The sequence below is a fragment of the Dermacentor silvarum genome, chromosome 10, assembly GCF_013339745.2.
Source record: "Dermacentor silvarum isolate Dsil-2018 chromosome 10, BIME_Dsil_1.4, whole genome shotgun sequence".
Lineage (NCBI taxonomy): Eukaryota > Metazoa > Arthropoda > Arachnida > Ixodida > Ixodidae > Dermacentor > Dermacentor silvarum.
The window spans coordinates 6,965,930-6,992,191 of NC_051163.1; the positions used below are offsets into that span (position 1 = coordinate 6,965,930).

General features: G+C 47.1%; 1 protein-coding gene across 1 annotated transcript in view; it reads left to right on the top strand.

Annotated features, from left to right (window-relative positions):
* Nucleotides 1–15,233: 15,233 nt before the first annotated feature.
* Nucleotides 15,234–26,262, top strand: part of LOC119431415 (cytosolic 10-formyltetrahydrofolate dehydrogenase-like) — a 31,136-nt gene continuing 20,107 nt past the window's right edge. Inside the window, 2 exon segments of the mRNA XM_037698905.2 lie at nucleotides 15,234–15,781; nucleotides 15,783–15,882. Of these exon segments, the coding sequence (XP_037554833.1) occupies nucleotides 15,755–15,781; nucleotides 15,783–15,882 (127 nt within the window). The 5' untranslated portion in view covers nucleotides 15,234–15,754.

A 26,262-nucleotide genomic window follows, 5' to 3' on the forward strand; every position in this document is an offset into this window, starting at 1 on the left:
GGATGTTTCTGGATTGTGTACCACCCGTGTCACTGTTGCCGGGCGCCACACTTCAGTTTTGTTTTACGTCTTGGATCAGTGCCCACATGCAATCATCGTAGGACTTGATTTTCTCTCGGCACATTCATCTCTTATTAGGTGCTGTACAGCTTGCCTTACCTCATGCCGTTGAGCCTTCTGATCCTACGCTGAGTCGACTGTGTTCCTGCGATAACATTCGCCTACCACATCTAGCCGTGACGTACATCGACGTCTCTCCTGATCCCCCTGTGGACGACGGCGATAACACCGTGTCGCCCAACGCTACCGTCCTCTGTTCGCAAAATGTCATGTTCCCGCACTCGGTCATCAGTATAAAGGGCAACGCCGCATGTCTCCCTATTGTGAATTGGACTATGCCCTCAAGCGATACCTCACGGTATCTCTCTTGCAACCGTAGCTCCAGCCTGCGATTACCATGTTTCCGTCTTAACTGATCCTGCACCGCCTCCTACCGCTATTGATTCGGACCCCACGATGTTAGATAACATAACGAAGATGATCGCCACTGACCTTCCGGCCTTCCGTGGACGCGCTTCGTTGCCGGCTCATGTCGTACCAGGACATTTTTTATCTCAATGACCGACCACTGGGCCAAACAAGAGTTGTCAAGCATCGGATTCACACCGGCAATGCCAAACCCATACACCAACGCCCCTATCGTGTCTCCTCCGCTGAGCGCCAAATTATGCAGAAGGAAGTCGTCAAAATGCTTGCCCGTGATATCATCGAACCTTCTTCGAGCCCACGGGCATCTCCTGTCGTGCTCGTTAACAAGAAGAACAACAGCTGGCCGCTTCTGTATCTACTACCGGAATCTTAACCAAGTAACAAAAAAGGACGTGTACCCCTTACCTCGCGTAGACGACGCCATTCACTGTCTCAGTGGTTCCAAGTAATTTTCTTCGATAGACCTTCCTCAACTGGAAAAAAAAAAGCCGGAAGATCCCACGCCCTGTGGGAATCGATGTTATGCGAAGCAGTGTGCGTGGAGCCTACCAAGTTAACGAAACGACCATGAGAACACCAAGACATAGGCGTCTATTCATGACCTACATGACACGCATGTCATGAGTCCTCAGGAGTCCCTCTAGCTACACCAAGTGACCTAAGGCGAAAGCCTTAGTCATGCTCATGACTATGACTTCGACCATCAACCTTTCGCCTTTTCTTTCACTTAGTACCACATGCGAACACATTCCATGGGTTTTTGAGTGTTAATCTTTTTTCGCTGAGTCATTCTCATTTTTGCTGAGTCATGGTCATGACTATGACTTCTACCACAATTCTTTAGTGTTTCCTTCACTTAATGCCCACGTCCGAACCCATTCCAGTGGTTTTTGAGTGCTAATCTTTTTCGCAGAGTCATTGTCATTTTTGCTGAGTCATGCTCATGACTATGAGTTTTACCGGCATCCTTTAGTGTTTCCTTCACTTTGTACCCACGTCCGAATCCATTTCAGTTGTTTTGGAGTGTTAATCTTTTTCGCTAGGTCATTGTCATGACCTACATGACAAGCATGTCATGACCTATCACTCACGTTCGTCACACACTCCTGTCATAGTATGCCAATTTCGGTACATACCAAGTTAACGAAACGACCAGGAGAGCACAAAGACGTAGGCGGCTAGATAGACAGATAGATACTGTCAAAGTAGCAAATGTTCGCCAAAAATGCTTCGCATTTAAGACTACCTCGGCCCTATGCCGGCCCAACGTGGGTGAACGACCTGGCCGACCATGGCCCAAGCTAGGCCGGACCTAGGCCCGACATGGGCCCAGCAATGTCGGTCCCAGGTCGGGATTGGTTATTGGCCTTGCATCAGCCGGCCTATGGCTGCCAACATAGGCCCAAGGCCGACCTTGCAGACATCAGCTGGTGCGCAGCGGGATTATAAAACGGACCAGTTTCTGGTTATGGTTACCTTATCCACATTACACTTAAAAACTGCATTTCGACTATGAAGATTTCTGTAGGAGCAGGCTTCTTGACAGGAAACAGCACAGGAGAACACAAACAACAGAAACAATATATCGCAGATGATATTGGAAAAGAATGCAAATTGTGAGCTTCTTGAACAAAACATGGCCCTACAGAAGACCACGTTTGGTCGCCTGAGCCTTGGGTGCCGACTTATTAGTCGACCGCTGGCTGAACGTATTTGACCAACTAATACACAACGTAATTGGCAGCCATCCAGGGCCCCACCTTGGGCCGTCATTGGTTGGCCGAGAATACTGATGCCGAGCACGGCCCAGTTGTTTACCAACGATTGGCAGTCGGTCAATTTCAGTTGGGTCTTTCCGGGTATTGGCAGATTGCAATAGACGACATGCATCGTGAAAAGACGACGTTTTTAACACCTGATGGGCTCTATCAGTTTAAAGTGGTGCCATGCGGGCTAATTCGAACGAATGATGGACGCCCTCCTTTACGGCTTAAAGTGGTCAGTCTGCTTGTGCTACCTCGATGATGTCATTGTCTTTTCGCCGACTTTTGACACACACCTCCAGCGTCTCTCGAGAGTTCTTTCAGTGTTCCGCAAGGCGAGACTTCAGCTCAATTCGACGAAATGTCACTTCGGCCACCGGCAACTTACAGTGCTCGGACACCTCGTCGACTCTTCCGGTGTTCGCCCCTATCCGGAGAAAGTTGGCGCAGTCAAGGATTTCCCTGTGCCGACCTGCGCAAACAACGTTCGAAGCTTTGTAGGCCTCTGCTCCTACTTCCGCAGACTCGTGCGAAATTTTGTTGACATCGCACGCCCTTTCACAAAACTTCTTAAGAAAGACGCGACTTTCGTCTGAGGTCCCGAACACATTCGCTGAGCAGACGACGCGACTCACGTCGCCACCGATTCTCTTTCGGGCTCTTTCGACCTTAAAAGATCCAGCTGGACGTCTCGGTCGGTGGGCTTTACGGCTCCAGGAGTACTCTTACACAGTGGTGTATAAGACAGTCCGACTTCACGAGGACGCTGATTGCTTGTCACGTCAACCAGTAGTCCTACCAGACCTTCCTGAAACCGGCGAGTCAACTTGCGTCCTGTCGCTTACCGCGTTTGGCGACATCGCCGATGAGCAACGACGTGACACTTACCTGAGAGACTTCATTCTCAGCCTGACGGACCTGACAAGTGCCCCCTCTTTGCGTACGTTTGTGTTGCAAGATGGTATATTGTACCGTTACAACATGCACCCTGATGGCCCTGAACTACTGGTGGAGCCCGCACATGACCTACTTGAAACATCGCCTGACAGCAATCTCCCAGCCTTCCAAGTTTCTGGGCGGAAAGACTTGGGGAATGTCAGTGCATGCAATGTTGCTGGGCTCTTTTTCTTGGCTTTTTGAGATACAGTTTTCTCGTGCTGACCAACACTTGCAAGACAAATGTTCATGCTCTACAGGCTATTCAAGCTAGGGCTCTCAGGGTTTGTCTGGGTTTGCCAAAATGCACATCAACAGTGGCGACTATTACAATCGCCCGGGACTAACCAATATAAACACACATTGCGGTTGAAGTGCTGAGAGTGCACATTAGGCATTTTGCCTTAGCCCGTTTGCATCATCTTGCAACACTACCGTCAGAAAGGCCACTGACATCTTTCTGTGTTATGGTTTCGGATTATTACATCCGTCTTCTATTAGGTTTCACCCCCGCAACTAAGCCATCGATTCCTCCATGGTGTTTGGATCGCCCTGCAGTGCACATCACCGTATACCAGGAATCAGGAAAAAATATGAGCTGTCATCACCTGCTCTTAAACAACTAACTCTGCTCCTTTTGCACGAGAGGTACGCTGACCACGTACATATTTATACTGATGGATCAGCAACTCTCCAGTGTTCCTCTGGAGCCGTGGTCTTCCCAGCGAAAGGCACCACCATCAGTTTCAAGACGTGTCACCCAACGACATCGACGGCTGCGGAACTTGCAGCTCTTCGCGCTGCACTTCGTCTCGTCAGCCAAGAACCTCGAAGATGGTCAATATTCAGTAATTCGAAGGCAGCACTGCAGTCTTTGCTATCAGCCCTGCGGCGTGAACCACACGAACAACTGATATTCGAAATTAGAGAACTGATCCATGTCTTGACTGAGAAAGGACACCACGTGACATTTCAGTGACTTCCAAGACACTGCGGCGTCTTAGGCAACGAACACGCTGATAACGCTGCTCGGTCGGCCCTTCAAGGCGACGAAGAGGAGTCGATACCGTTATCAAGGACAGATGCCGCCAGAAATCCTCGAGTGCTCACCCGTGATATCACGTTCTCCATGTGGAACGCAGGAACTTTTCAAAGCAACCGGCTGCACCACCTAGACTCTTCTCTACGCCTTCGCATCCCAGCTGGACTCTGCCGTCACGAAGCTACCCTGCTTTGCCGAATATGGCTAGGAGTGGCCCATCCGAATCGGATGGGCCGACGACGCCTTGTGTGATGACTGTGGTAGCGAGGAGACTCTTCAACACCTTCTATGTGACTGTCCTCGCTACAATTTACAGAGACGATAGCTCGCAATCGCGATAGCGCGCTTTGACCAAAAACCTCTAACAGAGGAACTTGTTTTAGAATGCCGACATCGCAAGCCATCGCAGCGGAGGGCGACGACGGCACTGTTGCAGTTTTTAAGGGCAACGGACTTGCACAAGCGGCTGTAGCCTGAACAGATGTTGATAGTGCTGCAAGTGCTACTGTGCTGTGCGGTGACAGTATGCGGTGACAGTGACCGACTGTGATTGTGTGTCTGTGCTCCTTTCTTTCTCTATCTCTACTTACCTGTCACTTTACCTTCTCCTACCCTCTCTTCCCAGCGTAGGGTAGCATACCGGATCTTCCCTTCTGGTTAACCTCCCTGCTTTTCCCCTTTCTTCTGCATCTCTATTCTTCTGGTCGTTCCCAAGCATATGCGTGAGACTGTACGAGCACAGTTGCATGATGTTCCTACCGCTGGTCATCTGGGAGTCTCAAAGACATATGACCGTGTTCGGCGTCGTTTCTTTCGGCCCGGTATTTACCGTTCCGTTTGCCGTTACGTCGCCTCCTGTAAATCTTGTCAGCACCGCAAAAAATCAGCAGCCCTACCAGCGGGCCGTCTTCAGCCCATTGAAATACCATCTAAGGCATTCTTTCGGGTTGGTCTTGATCTCCTTGTCCCTTTTCCTCTATCGCTTAGTGAGAACAAGTGGATAGCAGTTGCTACGGACTACACCACCCGGTACGCGATCGCGCGTGCTCTACCTACCAGTTGTGCAACCGACGTCGCTGACTTCCATCTCTAAGCTGTGATACTTCACCACGGCGCTCCCCGACAACTCCTTACCGACCGGGGCCGCTACTTTCTCTCACAGTTTGTCCAGGACATCTTGCACACCTGCGCTACAAAGCACAAGTTTACAACGGCGTATCATCCTCAGACCAATGGCCTCACAGAGCAGCTCAATAGCACTATCACAGAAATGCTCGCAATGTACGTCTTATACGGACCACCGTGACTGGGATGCCGCTCTGCATGCCCTTCGTAACGTTTGCCTATAATTCCTCCCGACATGACTCTGCGGGTTTCTCTCCATTTTTTCTCTTGTATGGACGAGATCCTAAACTACGGTTTGACACGATCCTCCCAGCCGTTCTCGATTCAACGTCAGAATATACCCGTGATGCCATATCTAGAGCTGCAGAGGCATGTGAAATTGCACGCCTCTGTCTGACCTCTTCCCAAGAAAATCAACGACGTATATATGACGCTCGTCACCGCGATGCTCTCTTTAACCCTGGTGACATCGTGCTTCTTTGGAAACCAGCACGGCGAGTTGGTCTTTGTGAGAAGCTGATTTCGCCCAATTCAGGCCCGTACCGTGTCTTGCGTCAAGTGACAGACGTGACCTACGAGATACAACCTCTCGATACCTGCACACCGCGATACTCCTCTGATATCGTTCACGTCGCTCGACTGAAGCGATATCACTCGAATCTACCAAGCGCCGGGACAGCGCCTTCGCCGCCGGGGGTCATGCTACGAGGCGCTGCAGTAACGAACGAGGATGACAGGACTGACGAAGACGACGATCGCCGATAGTCGCGCGCACGGGCTTCATCTTGTATGCCTGTTCTCTGACCTTGTAAATATATTGTCAAGCATCTTTTCTCCACGTAACACTATTATAACGATAAAATGTCTTCAGTTGACCAATTACGCACTTATTTCCCAGTTACAAGGCGTTACGGGACGGACACGGTTTTTCCAGCGTATTCGTCATAGAATGCTGACGCATTAAAAAGGGTAAGGCTATAGTTCATTCTAATGTTCGCGCTGCGATATGCACTCACTACTCTGGAACGCGTTGGTTCGGCGCACACATCACTTGTCATGCTAATGCACATGCTGACGCCGATTCACGCGATTAATAAACCAATATGCGTAGATTAAATTTCGCGGGAAAGGATGCCTTGTTCCATTAAAATGTCCGCCCAGCTAGGTCAACTCCCTTGTCCGGAAAGCGTTTGATCGACGCAATAATCACTCCCCGTTATAATGCACGTGCTGACGTCGATTCATACGATGAATAAACCGATTTAGGCAGATTGTCTTTCATGAAAAAAAAAAAAAAAACGTCGCAGTTTCGCCCGAAAGGCGGAACATCGATTGCGATAGCAAATTAATAGACAGCAATACAATGTAAGGAAAGTAGTTTCATCGTCCGTATAACCTTGTAAACATTGATTATTGACTAAATTAACAAGCATGGTGTCAGCGCGCACAGGCAAACATGAACACATCAAACTCGATAACCGCTGACACTCGATGTCAAAACGCTGGCGTGAGGAAGCGCCGCAGGAGCAGCTAGCGAAGTGACCGTCATGCTGTCTATCGCTTCAACGCTAACTGAGCGGCGAGAACACAGCACGCACAAAGGTATGAGCAGTCGGCGCACCTACACTCTGCCTCCAACGTAGATTGCTTCCAAGATGAGGCCCATGCTCACGCTCACCCAAGAAATTAAGCAACAAGCGCACCAGGGGTTCTCATCTGATACGTCTCATCTGCTCCAAGGCTGGGGTTGACCGCACGAATACAGCCCGCTATAGCCTTCTCCGTTCCCCTTTCGAGCCCAGCAGGGACTTTTCAATAAGTATGTCTCAAGGTGCCGGCATCGCGGAGCGGTGTGGAGCGCCATAGTCTCGACGGCGCTTCCAAACTCCGCACTGTCCACATGGCTTCGGACTAGACGGATACGTCTGGCCATGCAGACTTTCTTTGTGTAACGCAATAGGACAGTTTGAGGCCCCGCTTCAGGAGTTGAGCTGATGAGGAAATTATGTAGGGCGCGTCAATACGCACCACGGCGGGACCAAGCCCGCGCACCTCATAATCGCGGCCCCCATTTCTCTTGCGCACTTTTTGCTGCCGCCCTAGGCGGAAATGTGAGGAACGGGAAGCTGGGAGGGCGCTGCCTCTTGCCGGACCGGTCCCGCTTTTTGGCTGCATGACCCGACGGCCAGTCGTGCTCCAGCTCTTACTCGGTGTGGGCTCCTCTGGCGGCTTCGAGCAAGTAAGCCGGCTTCCTTTGCTCGCGCAGTGACATTGGCGGTGTCGGCACGCGCTGCGTAGCGTGCACTGTCTGCCAAAAATGGAACGCGTGCTCGAGACTGCAGGCGACCGTTCGGGACGGCGCGGGCGATTTCTGACTGCCACCTACAAGGTCAGCCAGATAGATCACGCAAGGATAGCTATAAGATTTCCACTTGGGAGGGGGTTGAGCCTGATGTTGATTAAAGAAGGCGGGGGGGGGGGGGGGGGCTGTTCCGCATGCTTTCAACTTATTTCTCGTTCCCACAGAGATATTAAAACCTTTCAGGGGTTGTTCTGACTGCGACACACCGAATACGCATATAACTGTCTGAACGGTTCGATTCTTTAGTGGAATGACTACCACGTAAGCTGGAAGGCAACTGAGGCCAACAAAGCTATGGGGTAATCTGACCGTTTCTTTAAAGAATGAATGGCGTAGCGGAAATGTTATATTTGAGTTTCTATTCATTTTCGTGCGCAGAGGGCCGCGAGCGACGCTGTATAGTGGAGGGATCCACATTAATTTTAATCTACCTGAGCTTTGTTAATGCCCATTTGTTTATAATAAGAGGGACGTTTCTGCAAAGTCACCCCGCAGGAATGCGGTCACCGGCAATCGAACGCGCGACCTCGTGCTTACCTGCAGAACATCATAGCCGCTGAGCCACAGCGACAGGTCATCCTCGCGATAACTGGGCAGGCAAGGCGAAAGCCGTGCGTTCTAATCTTACATTTTCTTTATCCTCATCTCCAATTCATTCTTTAGCGAAAATGAATAAAAACATAAATGTAGTGCTTCAGTGAAAATTTGAGAGAAACAAAGCAGTTGGCTTTCTTTGCTAAGGAAGTTTGCTAAGCTTTCCTCGGTTTGATGGACTTTATATGCCGTCAGTTCGCGTTTGAAAGCACTACGGTCACATAGTGTGAATGAACAAATTATCCTCGCCATCATCGTACAGTCGAGTAGTTACGCACTTTTTTCGAGTTTTCGCACACCTCAACGATCGCGTGCCGGGTTTCTTCCTTTTTTTCTTACTATTATTTTTACCGCTGAATGTATACAGTTCATCACACAAGACAAACACTCGATTAAAGTTCGAGCGATATGAGCTTCGTCGTTTCATTGACTTTCTTGGTCATAAGTGAGGTGCGATGTGAAAAAAGAACATCCACGTTTGTTTTTATCAGTCTGCATGTCTACTCCGAACACAAATGCATTCCACGCGAATGATTACTGCACGGGAACACTGCACGGATCACATTCTCATGCCAAGTTCGCATCCGTGAGTCGGGAGTTTTTGAAAACATCTTCCGTGCTCTTTTTTGTATCTCGCGGCTGCACTCAAAACAAAATGCGCAAACCAGGCTTCCTCGCGAGCTAACAGTAGCACTTCTGGAAACCCTCCAGACGTCACCGCTAATTTGATACCCTATCAAGGGTTCAGTGTCATGTGCTCGACTGGCGCCGGCACCGGGGGTCGTACAGGTACTTGAGTGGCACGCCGCTAGCCCCCTTGAGGAGAACTGCTTGTTAGCTCGGTTAACCGGCGAAGGCCGTCTGCACGAGGTGACCTACAAATGAAGTTGCTCTTACACGGCAAGGTCAATGACCACACCGGGCAAACTGCCACGTGCTCTCCACGGAAGACGCTGGTGCAAAGACTTTTGAATTGATTTATTACGTGCGAAAACCACCATCTGATTATGAGGCACGCCGTAGTAGGGTACTCCGAATTAATTTAGACCACAGGGAATCTTTAATGTGACCCCAATGGACGGGCGCTTTTGCATTTCGCCCCCATCAAATCCCGGCAGCCGTGGCTGGGATTCGATCCCGCGACCTCGTGCTTAGCAGCGCAACACCATAACCGCTAAGCCACTGCAGCGGGTAAAATATTTTTCGAACTATATTGCGATAACAGTGAGCCCCCCCCCCCCCCCCAAAAAAAAAAAAAAAAAAAGCAAAAAACAAAAAAAAAGGAAATAAAAGCAGAGGTCCCTTAGGGCGTACAGGGGGTACATATTATATAGAGCGACGTGGAAACGGCTGGTCCTTTGCTGTAGTCAGGTCCTGCTTTCGGAGAGGATCGCTTTTTGACTCGAAGTTAAAAATGGGTTGTCCACGAGAACACGTGTGAAATACCAAATAGAGCCCACTCTCACCGTGAGCGCGTTAACCAGAAGAAGGCGAAAAGGAAAGACGGGTGCCGCGATTAGCGTCCAGTCAGCTCTCACGGCGGTCTGCTCATTTTTGGGTAAGGCGAGACATTCATTGATTGAAAAAGGAAGCTGTGACGGCTTTTCGAAGCCTGGAATAAACTATTAAAGTGCGCAAAAATGCTGGGAAATTAGCAAGGTCACGCTGAATTCATTGGCGAGGATAATGAAAAATAAATGCCGGTTTTGACTACCGAGCTAAATTAAATCCACCTGTCGCATCGTCATCGCTATTAGCATCGTCATCACAAACAGTAGCACAACCCCTGATCTTACTGCTAATCAGTCGTTTTTGTACCGAAGAAACGCAAACGAAGCTTCAAAGAATATTCCACGCGTCCGAACTGATTTGATGTTTCTATTGATTGTTTGTTTACGAGATAACACGAGTCGTCGAAGGTAATAAACGTCCGCAATTCGTTTCAGCTGTGAAAGCGTTAATTTTTATTTTCCTCGCTGTTATCAATGAGTACGTTTATTTAACCTTAGCCACGCAATTGCGGTCACTAGGTGAAGCATGGCGAGCTGCTGGTGGCGTGCACGCGCCAACAACGCGCGCCGTCGTCAAGGGTCGTTGCCCAGGTTTGTGGCGTTGTGACGTCGACGCATCGACGGCGGCAGCATTCCGTTCACCGAAACATTGCGGTTGCGTTGCTGCCGCTCCACTCGCCGGAGGCCTCCGCTCTCTCTCTATATATGCTGAGTTTACGCAGATATAAGCATTCTTGTCCTGTACGAGCGCGAGGAGCGCTGGTATTTCAAACATACTTTTGCGCGCTCGTTCCCTGATTACAGCGCCTGCTGTTCATATATTTACCGCGGGAAATATCGGCCTGTTGAACTCACGACAACGGCGATGCACTTTTCTTCTGCAACGACTGCGCCGAGTATGATAGCATTTGGTGCATTTAAAACGAAAGGCGAATGCCAAGCGGAGGGAGTAGATTTTTTATTTAGGCTATCCGCTTAATTAAAAAAAAAGATAAAAAAATCGGAAGGACGAAGAAAAAAGAAAAGTAAGAAGCTTTAATTGTTCAGAGCAGAATTAACATGCACTGAACCGATCATCTGGCGCCCGCGGTCACGTGTACACTCCCAAACTTTACGTCTCCGGCATTCCCATTGTGAGCGAGGGATTCGTACGGAAAAGTAATTTTGTTTTCACTATGGTCGGCGACCTGCTTCTTTTCTGAGAAAGGCGCTTCAAGTTTATTGCATCTATTGGGCCATACAAAGCTAAAAATAATGATATAACACCGCTCTGGATTGTCCCTATAATTTTTAATGCAAGTTTTGCAAAACTCATCCTTACAATTAACGATTTCACGGCCGTCGGGGGGATTAATTGTGACCATCTGGCGTTCTCTAACGCGCACCTAAACCTATAAGTGCGCGAACTTCTATTGTAGTTCGTCCCAATCTAAATGTAGCTGCTGCCCTAGCCGGGATTGAACCCGCGACCTCGTACATATAGCAGCAAAACGCCACAGCCACGAAGCTGCCGCGGCGGCATACAGTTTACACACGCGTAAATTATAGATATATGATATCGGTCTTTGATGCAAGGTTACAGAGTTGCAAGCCCCGTGTTATCGTATTCTTTTTTTTTATAATCAAATGTGGGCAATTCTTGATAAAACTTGTTGGCTTAAATAGAAATTCTGCTTCCGTAAGTGGGTAGAATTTAGCTTTCTCACTCGGATGCAGCAAGATGTATTCGTGTACAGCGGTTGTCCATTGAGGCCATTTCTCTGCTTCACGCGTGTTTCAATTACGGTAATGCGAGATTTCAGCCAGCAGCCGTGGTTGACAGCTCCGACTGCACCGGTGATCGGAGTCCTCATCCTAACAGCTCCTCCAACACAATCTCGGGATGGAGGAGCTTAGTAATCCCGGTGTGCCACGCCTGGTATTAAGCTCATTGCCCGAAAAATTCGAGGGCGAGGAAGCGAGGACGAAAATAAAAAAAGAAGAAAAATAAAGAAATAAATAAAGCAAAGCGTATACCGCCTTGGAAGTCCCAGGTAGGCACAGGTAGGGCTCAGGAGCATTAACGCATTGCAGTTTGATTTTGCTATTCGAAGCAACGCGCTCGAAAAACGCAGGGGAAAAAAACGAGTTTCTCTCAACATATAATCGGTTGTTCTCGCCGAAGCGGATGGAAGCCGCGCCAACGTCAGGCCGGGGCAACTGTTTCCGCGGATTGCTTGCAAACCGACGCGAGATGTTCCTCGCGTCCACCGCACAATCGTTAGTGCGTCGCAAGTGAAGAGAGGCGCGGCACGTCCCTTCACCGCGCAAGGTACGCCGTGCACGTATTTTGAACAATCTGCTGTCTCGCATTGACCTTCTCGGAAATCTATAACCCCTTGACAGGCGAATATGTACAATGTTGCTCCTCTCTAACTGCGAATTTCTTTTAGCGCGTAGCACATTTATGCTACGTTTGCTGTTGAACCGCTGTGACTTCTCGAGCGTTAATTTACATGTTTTCCTTCGCTATTGCTCGCGGGAACACACTTACGGGGGCACCAAATTGTTTTGGCTACTTACCGTACCGACGCAACGACTCCGCTGTCCTGAGCAGTTCTGTGTTGCTCTCCCTGCGGGTACGATTGCGCGTAGTTCTAAAACGGCCCCTTTTTGGCTCCACTTATCGAACACGACGCTTGCGGCGTGATGGCAAGAACAGAAAGAACTCGCAGTTTTTATTTTTTAGAGGCAGCAATTAAGCTGGGCAATGACATTGATGGTTGTTTGCGTTGCTCGCCTCGGTTCGCGGCATTAAAGAGGCAGTAAATAGAGAACTGGGCCGGGATGTTGCACTTCCCGAGTGCCAAACGTCTCACTGCGAGAGAAGCCAGAAAGGGCTCAAGAACGACCGACTACACCACTTTCCCGCGCGAGCTTCCGCGATGTCTGGTTGCGACAGCATCTCTTGAATGTTAGCTCATTGTCTGTCAACTAGAATTACAATGCATTCGAAAGTACGCTTAAGACTTAGCGCCGTGGTGCCTTTGGTAGCATTCTATGGGCAAAATACGGCCGATATACGCGACATCACTGTGCAACGTATACCTGTGACCTCACACGGGCATGTCGCACTGGCATGACAAACTTGCCTCCTTCTTTCTGGGGTTTTACGTACCAAAACCAGTTCTGATTATGAGGCACGTCGTAGTGGAGAGCTCCGGATTAATTTTGACCACCTGGGGTTCTTTAACGTGCACTACAACGCAAGCACACGGGGGTTTTTGCATGTCGCCTCTAACTAAATGCGGCCGCCTCGGCCGGGATTCGATCCCGCGATCTCGTGCTCAGCAGCCTTAGTTGACTGAGCCACCGCGGCGGGTAAACTTAAGCCTTTCACTACGTTTGGGTACCATCGTTCATGAGTTCTAAACGTTTCTTTTAGTCTTATACGGGGTGTCGTTTTCTGTTTTGTTTGGCAATACAGAGTTTTTAAACATTACCAGCTGTGGCAGATAGCGTAATTGTAGTCCTTGAGCTGGATTATTCGAAACGGCGAACATTACTTGCACGACAAATTGATTTGTATAATCAAATAACAAACAAAAATATGCTAACGAACTTAATGATCAATAATATACGATGGATATTGCAATTTACGAATTGTAGCGTGTGATCTTGCAAAGCATTTACACTTGAAACGACTTCCAAGGATCGCACGGGTCTCGAGATATGCGCCTATGAAACCTTACGGTGAAATGCACTATTGTTCTACTTACTTTTTTAACAAACCTCCGTTTTATGCATTGATGCACAAAAGTAACTGGAACGCCCATGTACTTCAAGGCACACTTTGGGAATTATCTCGAAACTGGTGTCATCCTGAATATTCATTCCTAGAGGATGCGCCTTGCAAACTCATCGGCTACAATGTGTAAATTGCAATACGTGCCGTAAATTAATTAATTAGTAAGTTAATGAGGAATCTTTTGTTAATTTGTTGATTATGCATTTCGATTTATCGTGCAAGTAATGTCCGCCTCTTTGAGGAATACATCTCAAGGGACTAATTATGCTATCTGCTACAAACGATTTTGAAAAATTGTGTATGGTAAAAAAATTAAGAACAGTATATGACCAAAACCGAGTGCATTTGTAGCTTTAGCACACATTTTCTTTTCGATATTGCGGTGCGAAATTCTCTCGCATATATTCTTGTTCGTATTGCACATACCGGACATTAAGGTAAACCAACATTCTGATACCGTTGGGTCACTAAGATTTGAGTGCCGCTGACCACTTTGTGCGGTTGCTTAACGACTAGATTCCTCTAATCGCATCTGAGCGACTGTGACAACAAAGAAGCGTGAACAAACAGTAGCAGCTTGTAGCCACCGGAGCAAACGAACTTATAACAACAATGCTTTTTTCGCAAAAGGACGCATTGGCGAAACTGATAAGATGCGGAGTGTATGCCTGCATGTGCAAGATATGGCAACAGGTTATAGGAAGTGACACATACTAGAGTTGCCCCGAGAATGATAACTTACAGAGTACACAATCTCGACAGTCATATCAGGGTCCTTCAATACTTGAATGGCCATATCAAAAGTAAATAATCGTTATGAAATGCAGCCTGGCATGGGACCGTGTATTCTGTGACAATTCTTTTTTATGCGAAAGCGTCAAATGGGCCATTGAGCGAAAATGCCGGCGTATGTCGTCTGTATAGCAGCGGAACGGCATCTACACTCGCATTGCCTGCGACGCCACGTCACGACGGAGCAGAGCGGGCACGCCAGTGAGGGCATCGTTGCGACTCCACGTGACCCTCGCTCTCGGCACGAGCGCTGCCTCGACGGCGCAGAGCGGGCGAAAGTGAAGATGCATGCATCGCCGCGTCGGTGACACGCGGGCACCGCAGGCTTCTGCTGATTGCTGGCTCGGGCAGCACGTATGACACATCACTCGCAGCGCAAAACTCTAAGGACCGCTCAGCGCCGTTCAATTGGACATGAATGCTTTCGCATTCACAACTCATATTTACGTGTGCGGGAGTGACACAACGCTTTATTACACGCTTCTTCTGAAGTGAGTCAGGCGCAGTCGAAGAGGCAGTCTGAAGCTTTCTCCGTGAATGTTTACAGCGGGTGCGCGCTGTGCGTACGACGTTGGTAGGTCACGTGCACCCGTGAGCAAAAGTATACGGACCAGGGATTGCGCGATAAAGCCGATTTTTTTCAACTGCCTGCGAATGCAGCTTGAAATTGAGGACTGCAGTCCAATCTTGGCATTGCGAACTTTCCAGTGTACTCGTCAATTTCAGTTTATGCATGTTAATTACGAAGAAATTGAGTTTTTTCGGCGACCCTGTGGTTCGTATACTTTTGCTCACGGATGTACGTATGTTCCGGGGCCTGCCCGAGCCCCGCTAAGCGGATGCCACTAGCATGGCGCGTCACCCCAATAACACCAACCGTGCCCTGGCCGCGTCTCCATCGCAATACCCTGTAGCGGGACTAGTGCCTCGAGTTCGGTAGATAAAGGCTGCACGAAGAGCGGGAAGCTCCTACTTTCTCATTGTCCCCGACTGTCAAAAAGTATTCAGGGAGTCCCATCATATCACCAGAAATCCAAGTGTACGCCCTGACTCGATAACTTTTGACCAACACAGCCGATATTTCTCTCGGGTTATGATCTTCGCCGTCTCACTTTCCCTATCTGTCTTCGGCATACTATCTTGCGCTGTGCACGTGGTGCTCTTCCCCTCTGGCTGACCTCTCGTTAAGGTAATCTCTCGCTCAACGGCCGCCTCCCTTTCCCCGCATCCATTCCTGCCGTGAAGCAGACGCTCACGCAACCGGGAATACGTGACGTCATCCTCAGCAGCTTGTTTATATGTCTCGCAGCTCAACAGCCGGTGTGTAGCTCAGCAGCAACAGCGCCGACGACCATGAGGATCGCCATCATCGGCCAGAGCTGCCTTCGCCAGCGAGGTGTTGAAGCTGCTGCAGAAGAACGGCCACGAGATCGTCGGCGTCTTCACCGTGCCCGACAAGGATGGCCGGGAGGACGCGTTGGGTGAGCGGGACGCTCTCTTTCTACTTTGAAGCTTCTTGGCAAAGTCATTTTGGAAGGATTAATTATAGAGGTACACTAACCCACCCTTGAAGTGAGTATTCCTTCAAGACTGTTCGCATTTTGTTTTGGCGGGAAAATGTTGGTTACTGCCGAGAAGTCCAAAGTTCCCCCTTTTAAACTTGAAGGTTTAAACCGTAGTATCCGTACGTGTGTGCACCCTTGTGTGTTCGCAAGGGTGCAATAGAAAATTTACGTACTGTAGTATATCTATAGCAACAATTAGGCTTTAAAAACATATACAGTTTCTACTCCTAAGCGACAATAAAGTTGCAGAAGAAAAGAATAAGAATCGAAAGAACCGGTACATATTGGTTATACTAGAAAGATCTCGCAATATATACACCGACAACGCAACGCAATGCAGCACACATGTAGTACTGATAGTTGCGAACAGCATAGTTGGTATACCGATGGACTTAAACTCATTAAAAGATCACGCAAGAGAGTCATCATAGCCTTATATAGAAAGAGAGAGAAAGGGAAAGGTAGGAAGGTTAACCAAGGACGTGCCCGGTTGGCTGCCCTACACTAGGGGAGTGGGGGAAGGGGAAGAATAGATAAGGAGTTAGGTGATGGTATGTACGTGGTTGGGTCTTTGTTACAGGCTGGAATTTAGCAAGGTGATCCTGGTCGGCAGTTATTCCGCCCGAACGACGCGGCACAGCTCGTTAAAGGCCCGACAAACTGATATGTAGTAAGAGCGCGAGTAAGAGGGCCGACAGAAATTTCTTTGAACCCTTCGGGAAACACAGCACCTGCTTGAAACACGAAGGCCTTCGGGTCCTGGTCTGCCAAAGAGCGTCTTTTTTTTTTTTTTTTCCGCCTCGAGCCTCGGGCGCAGCAACACGAAGTCTTCTGCGCTGGCCCGCTCGTCCCGTGAAGTTCTTATGTAGTGGTGAAACAGGGCGTCGCATTTTAGTTCTATCATTCTCAGGAGATTGTTTCTCCGAAAAAAAAGTGCGCATATTACACAACGAGTAATGGTAAGAGAGTCAAAGAGAACCCGACTGAATATTACAAATAATAATATTGTTTGACAGGAACTAAAGAGATTTTATTTGCACAGACCAGGTTAGAATTTTTTTTTTCTGAGCTACACGTGGGACTGCGCAAAACAGTTCTTGTGTTTAACGAAACTAGGTTGGGCCAGGTAGTGTGCGTTCACCGCAAGAAAGCACAGGAGCCAACGAAAACGAGACGGAACAGGCACTGAGAGCGAAGAAACAGGCGCTGAGTTTTTATGTTTCGTCGGAGAGAAAGACACATTGCAATTTTTGCGCGTTCATGCTGCTCTTGAGTGTCATTTTCTTTTGCAGTATACTTGGACTTCGCATGTACGAAAGGACTCTTTGCCTATTTTGAGCTAATTTATCTTTAAGAGCAAGCTGTAGCTCGCGGAGACTGCGATTCTCCCATTCAAATACATGTAAAGCGCAGAATTTTTTTTTTTTTTTTTTTGTTAGACACCCGCTGGGCTCATTTGAATGGAATTTGTTGCGTTTCAGAGAGAAAGTAACATTCTATAGTGACTCGAGGAAGCAAACTTTTGGTTTAAGGCCTGCATTCTATAATGTAATTCTCAAAATTCGGAAAGGTTGACAAAATTGACGCATTAAGTTTCCAAATCCCCCAACTCTGCACGAAAAGCAGATACCGCAGTTCTGTAAACTGCACCTGTCAGACCATCTAAAGTGAAAAAAAATTGTCATCGGAACTTTACGTGAAATTATTACCGTGCTCACGCGACCGAGTGCCTCTTTCTTTACTACTGGCGTGGTTTCATAGGAGAGGTTGGCGCCTTTTGGTTGGCACCGGCTACTCCTCGTCACACGCAACACATACCGAGAAGCACCGAATACAGTCGAAGAGCAGCAACACATTTAACGTTCTGCACCGGAGTCCAGGAAGCCACAGAAGGCGCCAACATGCACAAGTATATACCTGTATATATGTGTAAGCATGCACAGTTCGATACATAAATATATCTCAAAGATTCCCAGTGCCCTCACGGAAGTTCACAGTTTTTCAGATGAGTGGACCAACGCAGAGTATACACGCAATTACATAACCTCCCACATATATCTATATCACAGATAATAAACTTTCATGACGCATGTATCACTTGTAGTAATCATGCCTTTTTGTTATTAGAGTACACGAATATTTAATATAAACCTATATTAAAGCTATATATAAACCTATATTATTATCTTCTAAACAAATTTTGAAGACTTCCGCAAAATAGGTCAGGTGTTGTTCTTGAGCGACACGCTGCCCGTGGCAACTCGATGCTTTGCGCATGCGAATAGTTGTATTTTATCGCGCGCTTTTTCAGCGGCACTCGAATTTGCATACGCAAATTATATATATATATATATATATATATATATATATATATATATATATATATACGAAGTTGGCAAGAGTTGTAATTCACAGAGTAAATTTAACTGCAGGGCTTCGCAATGAATTCTTAACCTCTTTCTCCGGTCAAATGAATAGTCTCGAATAAATGTGTTACCTATCTAATGTGTTGCTATTCTTGCTCTATAGCAATCGGAAGACATCACTATAGCGTTTAGCGTTCTTCGAGCACGCAGTTGTCAGAAAAATTGCAGTTGCAAACCACTTTCGAGGTAAGCGCATGCAGTGATTGCACACGTCGACCATCAGCTTCTTGACCACTCCCTGTTCTGGACACAGGAGCAACTCACGGCCGGGGATTTCTGCGAAAGCGGGCGCGTGCAGCTACGTTAGGAAAGGTCGCATGCCGCGCCCCGCCGTCAATGGCGCCGGCATGCGACAGGTATATTTTGTAACGTCGCTATACTCGGCCTTCGCTTGGACCTGGAAACGATCTGTTCGTGAGGCTTTTGACATTCTCTCAACTTTGTTTCGACACGACGAATCACAGTCTTGCGTTTAAACATTTAGGTTCCTGGTCAGAACTGCAGTTGTCCGTAAGCGGAGTCGTCTATAAAGTACAATGAAACTTCATTCAGAAAAAAGAACGCTCTAATCAGGCTGTGGTTGTAATAGCATTCGAATTCGCCTGTCTAGCAGCTGGCAAGCACAATGTTGCAATTTTCCGTCCAAGGCGGTCATGGCAGAAAAAAGAAAAAAAGAAAAAAAAAACACGCAAAAACAGAAAGCACGTGCGTACAGAGATTTCTTATGCACTTATCCTTTAGCCAGTATCCAAGCAGTGTTGTACCGTGCACATAAAAAAAAAAAAAAACGGATTGTCAAACATAAACAGCTGTGCCTCTACATTTATTACTTATTAGACATGTGGTTTGTATTTAAATCTTATTACAGTGGTGTAGAATGCTTGTATTCGTCGTCTGGCACACCTAAGTTAAAAATAGCGCTTAGTATTTTATGCTTAGAACACTCTTGCTTTCTTATCCCGCTTGTTGTGTTTGTAGTTTTCTGTGCAATAATTATCTTCCTGTTATCGCATACGAAATTTCTAAATTTCTCTTCATTAAATTGGCAGATGAATCACATTTTTCACTTCATGAATTATTCTTACTATCCTTTCAGGTGTTTTGAAAGGTCTGTTTGACGTTCATTCGAGACTAACAAAGCGAAAGGAATTAAACTAACTTGAAAAATATTCGCACATTTGGACGGGAACAAACAGCGCTAGGACGGGACGAAGTGAGTTCGACACACAAGGCGCTGAACTAACAACCACTGGTTTATTGCAGGGAATGCAATGTACACAATACACAGGTTCAGCGCAGAAGGCTAGAAAAAACACGGTTTCTGCGCCATGAAGGGAATGAAATCATCACATCAGGCGCTTGTGTATATATTGCATTCCCTGCAATAAACCAGTGGTTGTTGGTTCAGCGCCTTGCATGTCTGTTGTACTCACTTCGTCCAGTCCTATAGCGCTGTTTGTTCCCGTCCTAATGATGTACCAACCAGCCCAGACCAGCACACTCCTTCAATTCGCACGTTGTTCGTATCATTAGAGCTGCAAGTTAAAGAATATAGCCTCCTGTGATCAGAATTTTAAGAGTAAGCTTTAGCGCGGGGACAACTCCGATTTCCTCATTCAAATGCGTGTAAAACGCAGAAATGATTTTATGAGACAACTGCTGTGTCAATTAGAAAACGAAATATTGCATATATCAGCGATGAATTAAAGTCCAGTGACTGTAGATGCAGAATTGTGATTTAAGGCAGGGAATTATTTTACGAAAGTTCTCGAATATTCGTAGGTTTCACAAATATTGAAGCACGAAGTTTTTAAATCCGGAACTCTGCACTAAAAACCGATGTCGCATATAGTTCTGGAAGTGGCATCCTTTAGAGCACATAGAGCGCACAAGTTTCATGTGTGAACTTACAACTTACCTGAAATTAATACAATGTTTACGAGGGTTGTGCAAAAGTCCTATATATATATATATACTCACAAATTAGTGGTGTATTTCAATTTCAAAGCCGTGTATATTGCATCAATTTCGTCCACTTTAGATGTATTATTAGTTGTATTTACAGCATTGTGATATCGTTTTTATTTACTGAGTAAATAAATTACTTTACACGTATTGAGGCGAAGCTTTGCTTGATAGTTGAGTTTCCGAAATTTGGAATTTTTCATAATTTTCAAAGAAAAAGAAAACGATGGCCTAAATAAAAACATTCTGGTCCATAATTCACTAGATTTTAAATGTTTCTTTCAAATGCGACAAACCTCATGAAATTCAAAACAAAGTTGGCCAAAAAAAAAGATTTATTCGTTTCGGTGTATTTAGATAGGAGCTTAATAGCTTTTGTCTTACACTACGGCGTCCCTCATAGCTTTGTGGCATTTGAATCGAGCAATTAAGCAACGTATATTCAACATAGTTATACGTAGTGGCTCTCGAGCGCTGCTTTACACGTATTAAGACGAAGCTTTGTTGCCGCGTTCGAGGAACTTTTTCGTACGTCTCTAACGCCGAATGCGTTTAACGAATGGTGGCGCCGTCTAGGAACGGTGAAGCGAAGTAGTATTTTACCATTTCAAACATACAATTTCGTACAAAAATTACAAGAGGGAACTGTGGCGCTATTGTCCACGGAAGCTGCAAGCATGGCGATTCAGCCCGTATGGGAATGATGTGCACATGTGGCCGTGCCTAAACTTTGTCCTTGTGCCTTCAGACGGCATTGGCACTTTTCAAGCCCATCATTTTCAACAATGTGCGGCGTTATAAACAGTTACATAAACGTTATTAAAATTGTCCGATGGCAGAATTCGAACATAGGACCTCTAGCACACAAGCCTCATATTGAAAGCATTAAGCCACGGATTTTTTTTTCTTTATTATCTTCTTCGCAACAAATACAGAGCGGGTCACTTGGTGCTACACAATATTCTTACATAATTTGTCTAGGATGCATGCGTCGACAAGTGGCATAGAACACCCTTTCTCGCGGGCAAGCAAGCGCGTTGAGACGCATGGCGCGTTTCTATCCGCAGTTGCACTATAGAAGACATCGACGCATCAGAAACACCAGAGCGCCACACGACAATATGGATCACCACTGAAAATTTAAACTGATATATATATATTGTCGTGTATACCTTGTTGTAGTGCACGCTGAGTGAGTATCCAGGCGTTTGCACTTTGCGAAGCATAAGCGTCGACGCGAGTTGGTATGGTATGGTATGGTATGCCTTATATGATAGCGCATACCCACTGCGGGGTATTGGCCACGATTTGGATGGAATTAGGCAACCTTTGTTAATACTAAAATTGGTAAAGGTAACTGGAGAAAATGAACAAAAATAAAATGCTTAAGAATTCAAGAAAATCTATTTGAAGCACTTATAAATTCCTCCACGGCTGAGCAAATATCCCCGTGGCACTTTCTAAGAGAGGATGCTCTTAATGAAATGATATTTAGAATAGAAAAGCTTAAACCAAGCTGTGTAAATCTTGATTCTAGAATATTTTTCCTTAAAGAAGAAAAACGGCGGCAGGATATGAAAAAAAAATGTGGTTGATCCCTCTTATATAGGAATCGGTATAGAACACGAAAGTGAAACGTGTCTTCACAGAAGTAGTGTAATGTTTATTGCACATTGATATATAATGTCTATTGGTGTTTTGTGGCTAAAGCGCCCTTAGGCGTTGATGCACCCACGCTGACGCCTGGTGGCACGTCTCCTCCATCACGACTACCAACGTCGATGACCATGAGCAACCGTCGTGCATATGGAAGCTGCACTACGCTGCACACGCTAGCACAACGCGAAAGACGAAGCACGTAACTGACACACTAATACAACGCGCAAGACAAAGCACGTAACTGAATCGTCACCGAGTCAAATCAGCGCGTACAGCGCGTCGTAATTGCAGCCTCCGCGATCAACTTCAGAAACATTTTCAGAGCTAATTGCGGAGGCCACGCTCCGCTGTGCTGAGTACGGTGAACGCCACCTAGGTGGTGGCGTTGGTAGTGCTTCTTGATGCCAGCGTCCCTTCGAATGCTGGCATCGAGGCGTCGTAGTGCTGAGACCACCGAAGCGTTCACTGTCGGTGCGCGTTAGTGTCATAATGCAGTACTTCTCTTTTCTGCTCGTAGGCGGCGGCACCGCCCCGAGCAATAGCGCGGGTACACGGAGGAGTGTTAGATATATAAGGCGCGTCTGTGTAGCTCTCTGCAAATGCGTTTGTGGCGCAATGGGTTAAACGCTCGGCGATCTATCGTCGCGGACCGAGAGGTCGTGGGTTCGATTTCCAAATTGTGCATGTTTGTGGAACTTTTTCTTCTGGTTTCTTTCTTTGTATTATGTTCTATGACGTATTTCCGTGACGTAAATCACTGACGGAAATCACTGACTTCACTGACGTATTTCCGTGACGGAAATACGTCAGTGAAGTCTTGGTGGACCCCGGCATAAAACACTTTCGTGTTAAAAAAAAATGATCTATTGTTTCATCTTCTCCACAGAATGGGCACAGAGGGGAGGGCACCAGACCAGCCCTGTGACGATAGAAGTTTAATATTGGTACTCGACAACGTAATCGGGTAAAGATGACCAGTTTTTCTGGTGTGAAAAGAATTTTGGGGCCAAGGGAATAGGAGGTGTCGATATTCTGAGAAATTAGCTACAGCTGGGTTCAAAAAGTCTTGAATAATTGAAAATCTCCTGAATCTAGTAGTCGTTAGGTAAGCTATTGTAGGAAGTAATGGTAATACAGGGCCACTGAGGGCGGCTCTCGCGAGACTGTCAGCCATTTCGTTCATGACTAATCCTTTATGTCCAGGCACCCAAAGCAATCTAATTAAATTTATGTGGACAGACACTAGAAAATGAAATGTACGTAAAATGTTAGTGACACTATTTGCTGTGAGCGAGGAACATAAAAAGTTGCCGAGACGAAGCTCGTCCTCAGGGGCGGATCCAGGTTTTTTCTGAGGGGGGGGTCAGCTTCTGTCAATGATGATGATGATGATGATAGCAGCCTTTCTTATTTATCGAAATTCACCGTTTCTGCTCACGATAAACCCGCGTTTTATACGTCTAGAGCAACACCTGTTGCTCTTTGTGTTCGGCATGGTGGCTCAGTCAGCTCAGGCGCGTTGCGCTGCTGAGCACGAGATCGCGGGATCGAATCCCGGCCGCGGTGGCCGCATTTCGATGGAGCCGCACAAAGTGAGATGATAATAGTCTGTGAACAGTCCAATTAACTAAAATTGAACAATTATTTTTTGTCGACTGCTGTAAGTGGGTATGTTTGTATTGAAAACTTAGAGGCAGTCGTGTTTCTCACTGCAGTCAATTATTCCATTTTAGTCAATTCGGCTGCTGACAGCGATAATTATCACCTCACTTTGTGTCCCCCTGGCCACATAACTTACTTGCGCAGGTGCTCTTCACGTGCCTCCCAGTGCCTAACTTTAAGAAAACCATAATGCTTAATTTTGAACACCTGGTATATCTAGCCTGTATTGTTTCTTAAAATAAAATTTGGGATGATCTGTTGCAGGTTCGTTATAAATGCGTAAGCACGGGCCCGTCTTTGGCGTTCTGTTGGGACGCATTGATTTCCTTAAGGAGATTCTTTTTGATCGGCTGAGACACCTTCGTTTGCTTTGGAGCTCCAACGCGGCAACCACTACGCTGGTTGTTTACGATATGCGAATCACCGCGTATGAAGACTCACGACGCCACCTACAAGAAGAACGATGTGTTTTAGTAGCCGAGAGCGCGAGCCAGCATCTTCATGTTTTGTTTCCCGCGCGACGCCATCCTTTTACACAAGGCGCGCATCTGCTCACGTTTCTCTAACCACGCGACGCCATCCTTGGCCCGCGCGCTGGCGTTGACCGCTGACGTCACGCTCCCCCACTTGGCAGCCGCTGCTCGAGACTTCGCCCCGCTCCGCGAGAACGTCCACTCAGATAAACGGATCCAGCGGCTTTGACCCTATTATGCCTAATGTACGGCAATAAAACTGCGAAGTTACAATGAAAAACGTAGCGTACGAACGGTACTGTGCTCGTACTGGATATTGTCAACGTGTAACTGTGATCACAATGAGTGCTACAGTTAAAAAAAGTTGCCCATGCGTAGTTCTTAGTTTAGCTGTTAGTTGTTATTTATACAGGGTTTGTCCGAAAAGTAATGTCAGTCAGTCGATTAAAAAGAAATTATTGATCAGATCGGTACAACACAATAAAATGTTTCAAAATAGGCTCCTCCTGCGTCCTTACATTGCTTCTAGCGAGATTTTCAACCATCGAAGGCGTCACGGTAGGCCTCCTTAGGAATGTCCTTTAGAGCCTTGGTGCAAGCCTCATCGACTTTGCCAACGGTCGCGAAATGATGTCCTTTCATTGGAATTTTCAAGAGCAGAAAGAAGAAGCCTGGGAGAGCCACGTCAGGACTGTAGGGCGGCTGGGGAACCGTTGACATCTTTCAATCGGCCAGGAAGCGGGTCACAAGGAAGGCGGTGCAGGCTGCATGGTGCGTTGTCATGGTGAAGTTTCCAATCGCCCCCGATATCAGGCCGGGTGCGATGAATCCTTCGTTTGAGTCGCTTGAGCACTTTCACGTAGAATTTGGCGTTCACGGTTGTGCCATGGGGTACAAACTCATGGTGGACAAGGCCAACTGATGTCAAAGAACACAATCAGCATGGTCTTGAACTTTGACTTGCTAATTCTGGTCTTCTTGGGGCGAGGGGACGCCGAGCTGTGCCACTTGGAACTTTGCCTTTTTGTTTGGGGGTCGTATTCAAACACCCAAGTCTTGTCACCTGTGATGACATTGTCCAAAACGTGGGGGTCACTTTCGCACAAGTCCCAAACCTCCTGTCATGTTTCACCTCGGCTTTATTGTTGGTCGTCTATTAATATTTTGCGCAAGATCTTCCCGCACACTTTTCGCATTTGAAAATTATTCGTCAAAATCTCGTGAATGGTACGTTTTGGAATGTTTACTGTCTGTGCCACTAAACGGACACTCAAACAAGGGTCTGCGTACAAAAGATATCTCGCGCGCGTCACATTTTCGTCGCTGATTGTCGTTGATGGCGGTACAGCGCGGGCTTCATCGCTGACCTCTTCACAACCTTCTAAAAAGACGTTGTGCCCCCGGTAAACTTGACGTTCTGACAAACAATTATCACCAAAAGCTGTCTTTATCATTGGAAAAGTTTCCACTGCAGACTTGCCGAGTTCCACACAAAACTCGATGGCAATCCTTTGTTCCAACGAGTGCTGCATTACGGCTTGCACGGTAAATAAAAATGAGTTGACGAAAAACCTTGTCCTTACTCTCCAGATTGTCGCAGACGACTGAGCGACCACGCGTGCGTATGCTAACTTCCCCTTCCACCAATCCCAACTGGTCTTAGCGCCCTGCGACGTTTAGTCGCTTCACAATATAATCACTGACATTACTTTTCGGACAAACCCTGTATATGAACACTTCCGCAAGTGGTCTCTTTCATTAAGCAGGTTGGTCACGGAACAGATGACACCCCAAGGGGCAACTAAGTTGATCAGGCGCGAAGGCTCTCGCGCGGAAATCGGCGTGTTTGGCAAAAGGGACGTCCCTTCGTTCATTCGACGCCACCTACGGGACGAGTAAGGCACCGTCGGCGCCCGGAGGTCGAAGGTGTTCATGAGAAAAAATAACTACGGCAACTTCGCGACACCACACCCCGACGGAATACAACTAAGCTTGTGAGCGAGCTAGCTTTACTTCTACATGGCTGATATCACTGGTAGTCGCGAAATATACTTTTGAAGAATGCTGGTGGCCATATTTTCTTGCAACAGGGCCATCCCCCTGTCAGCGAC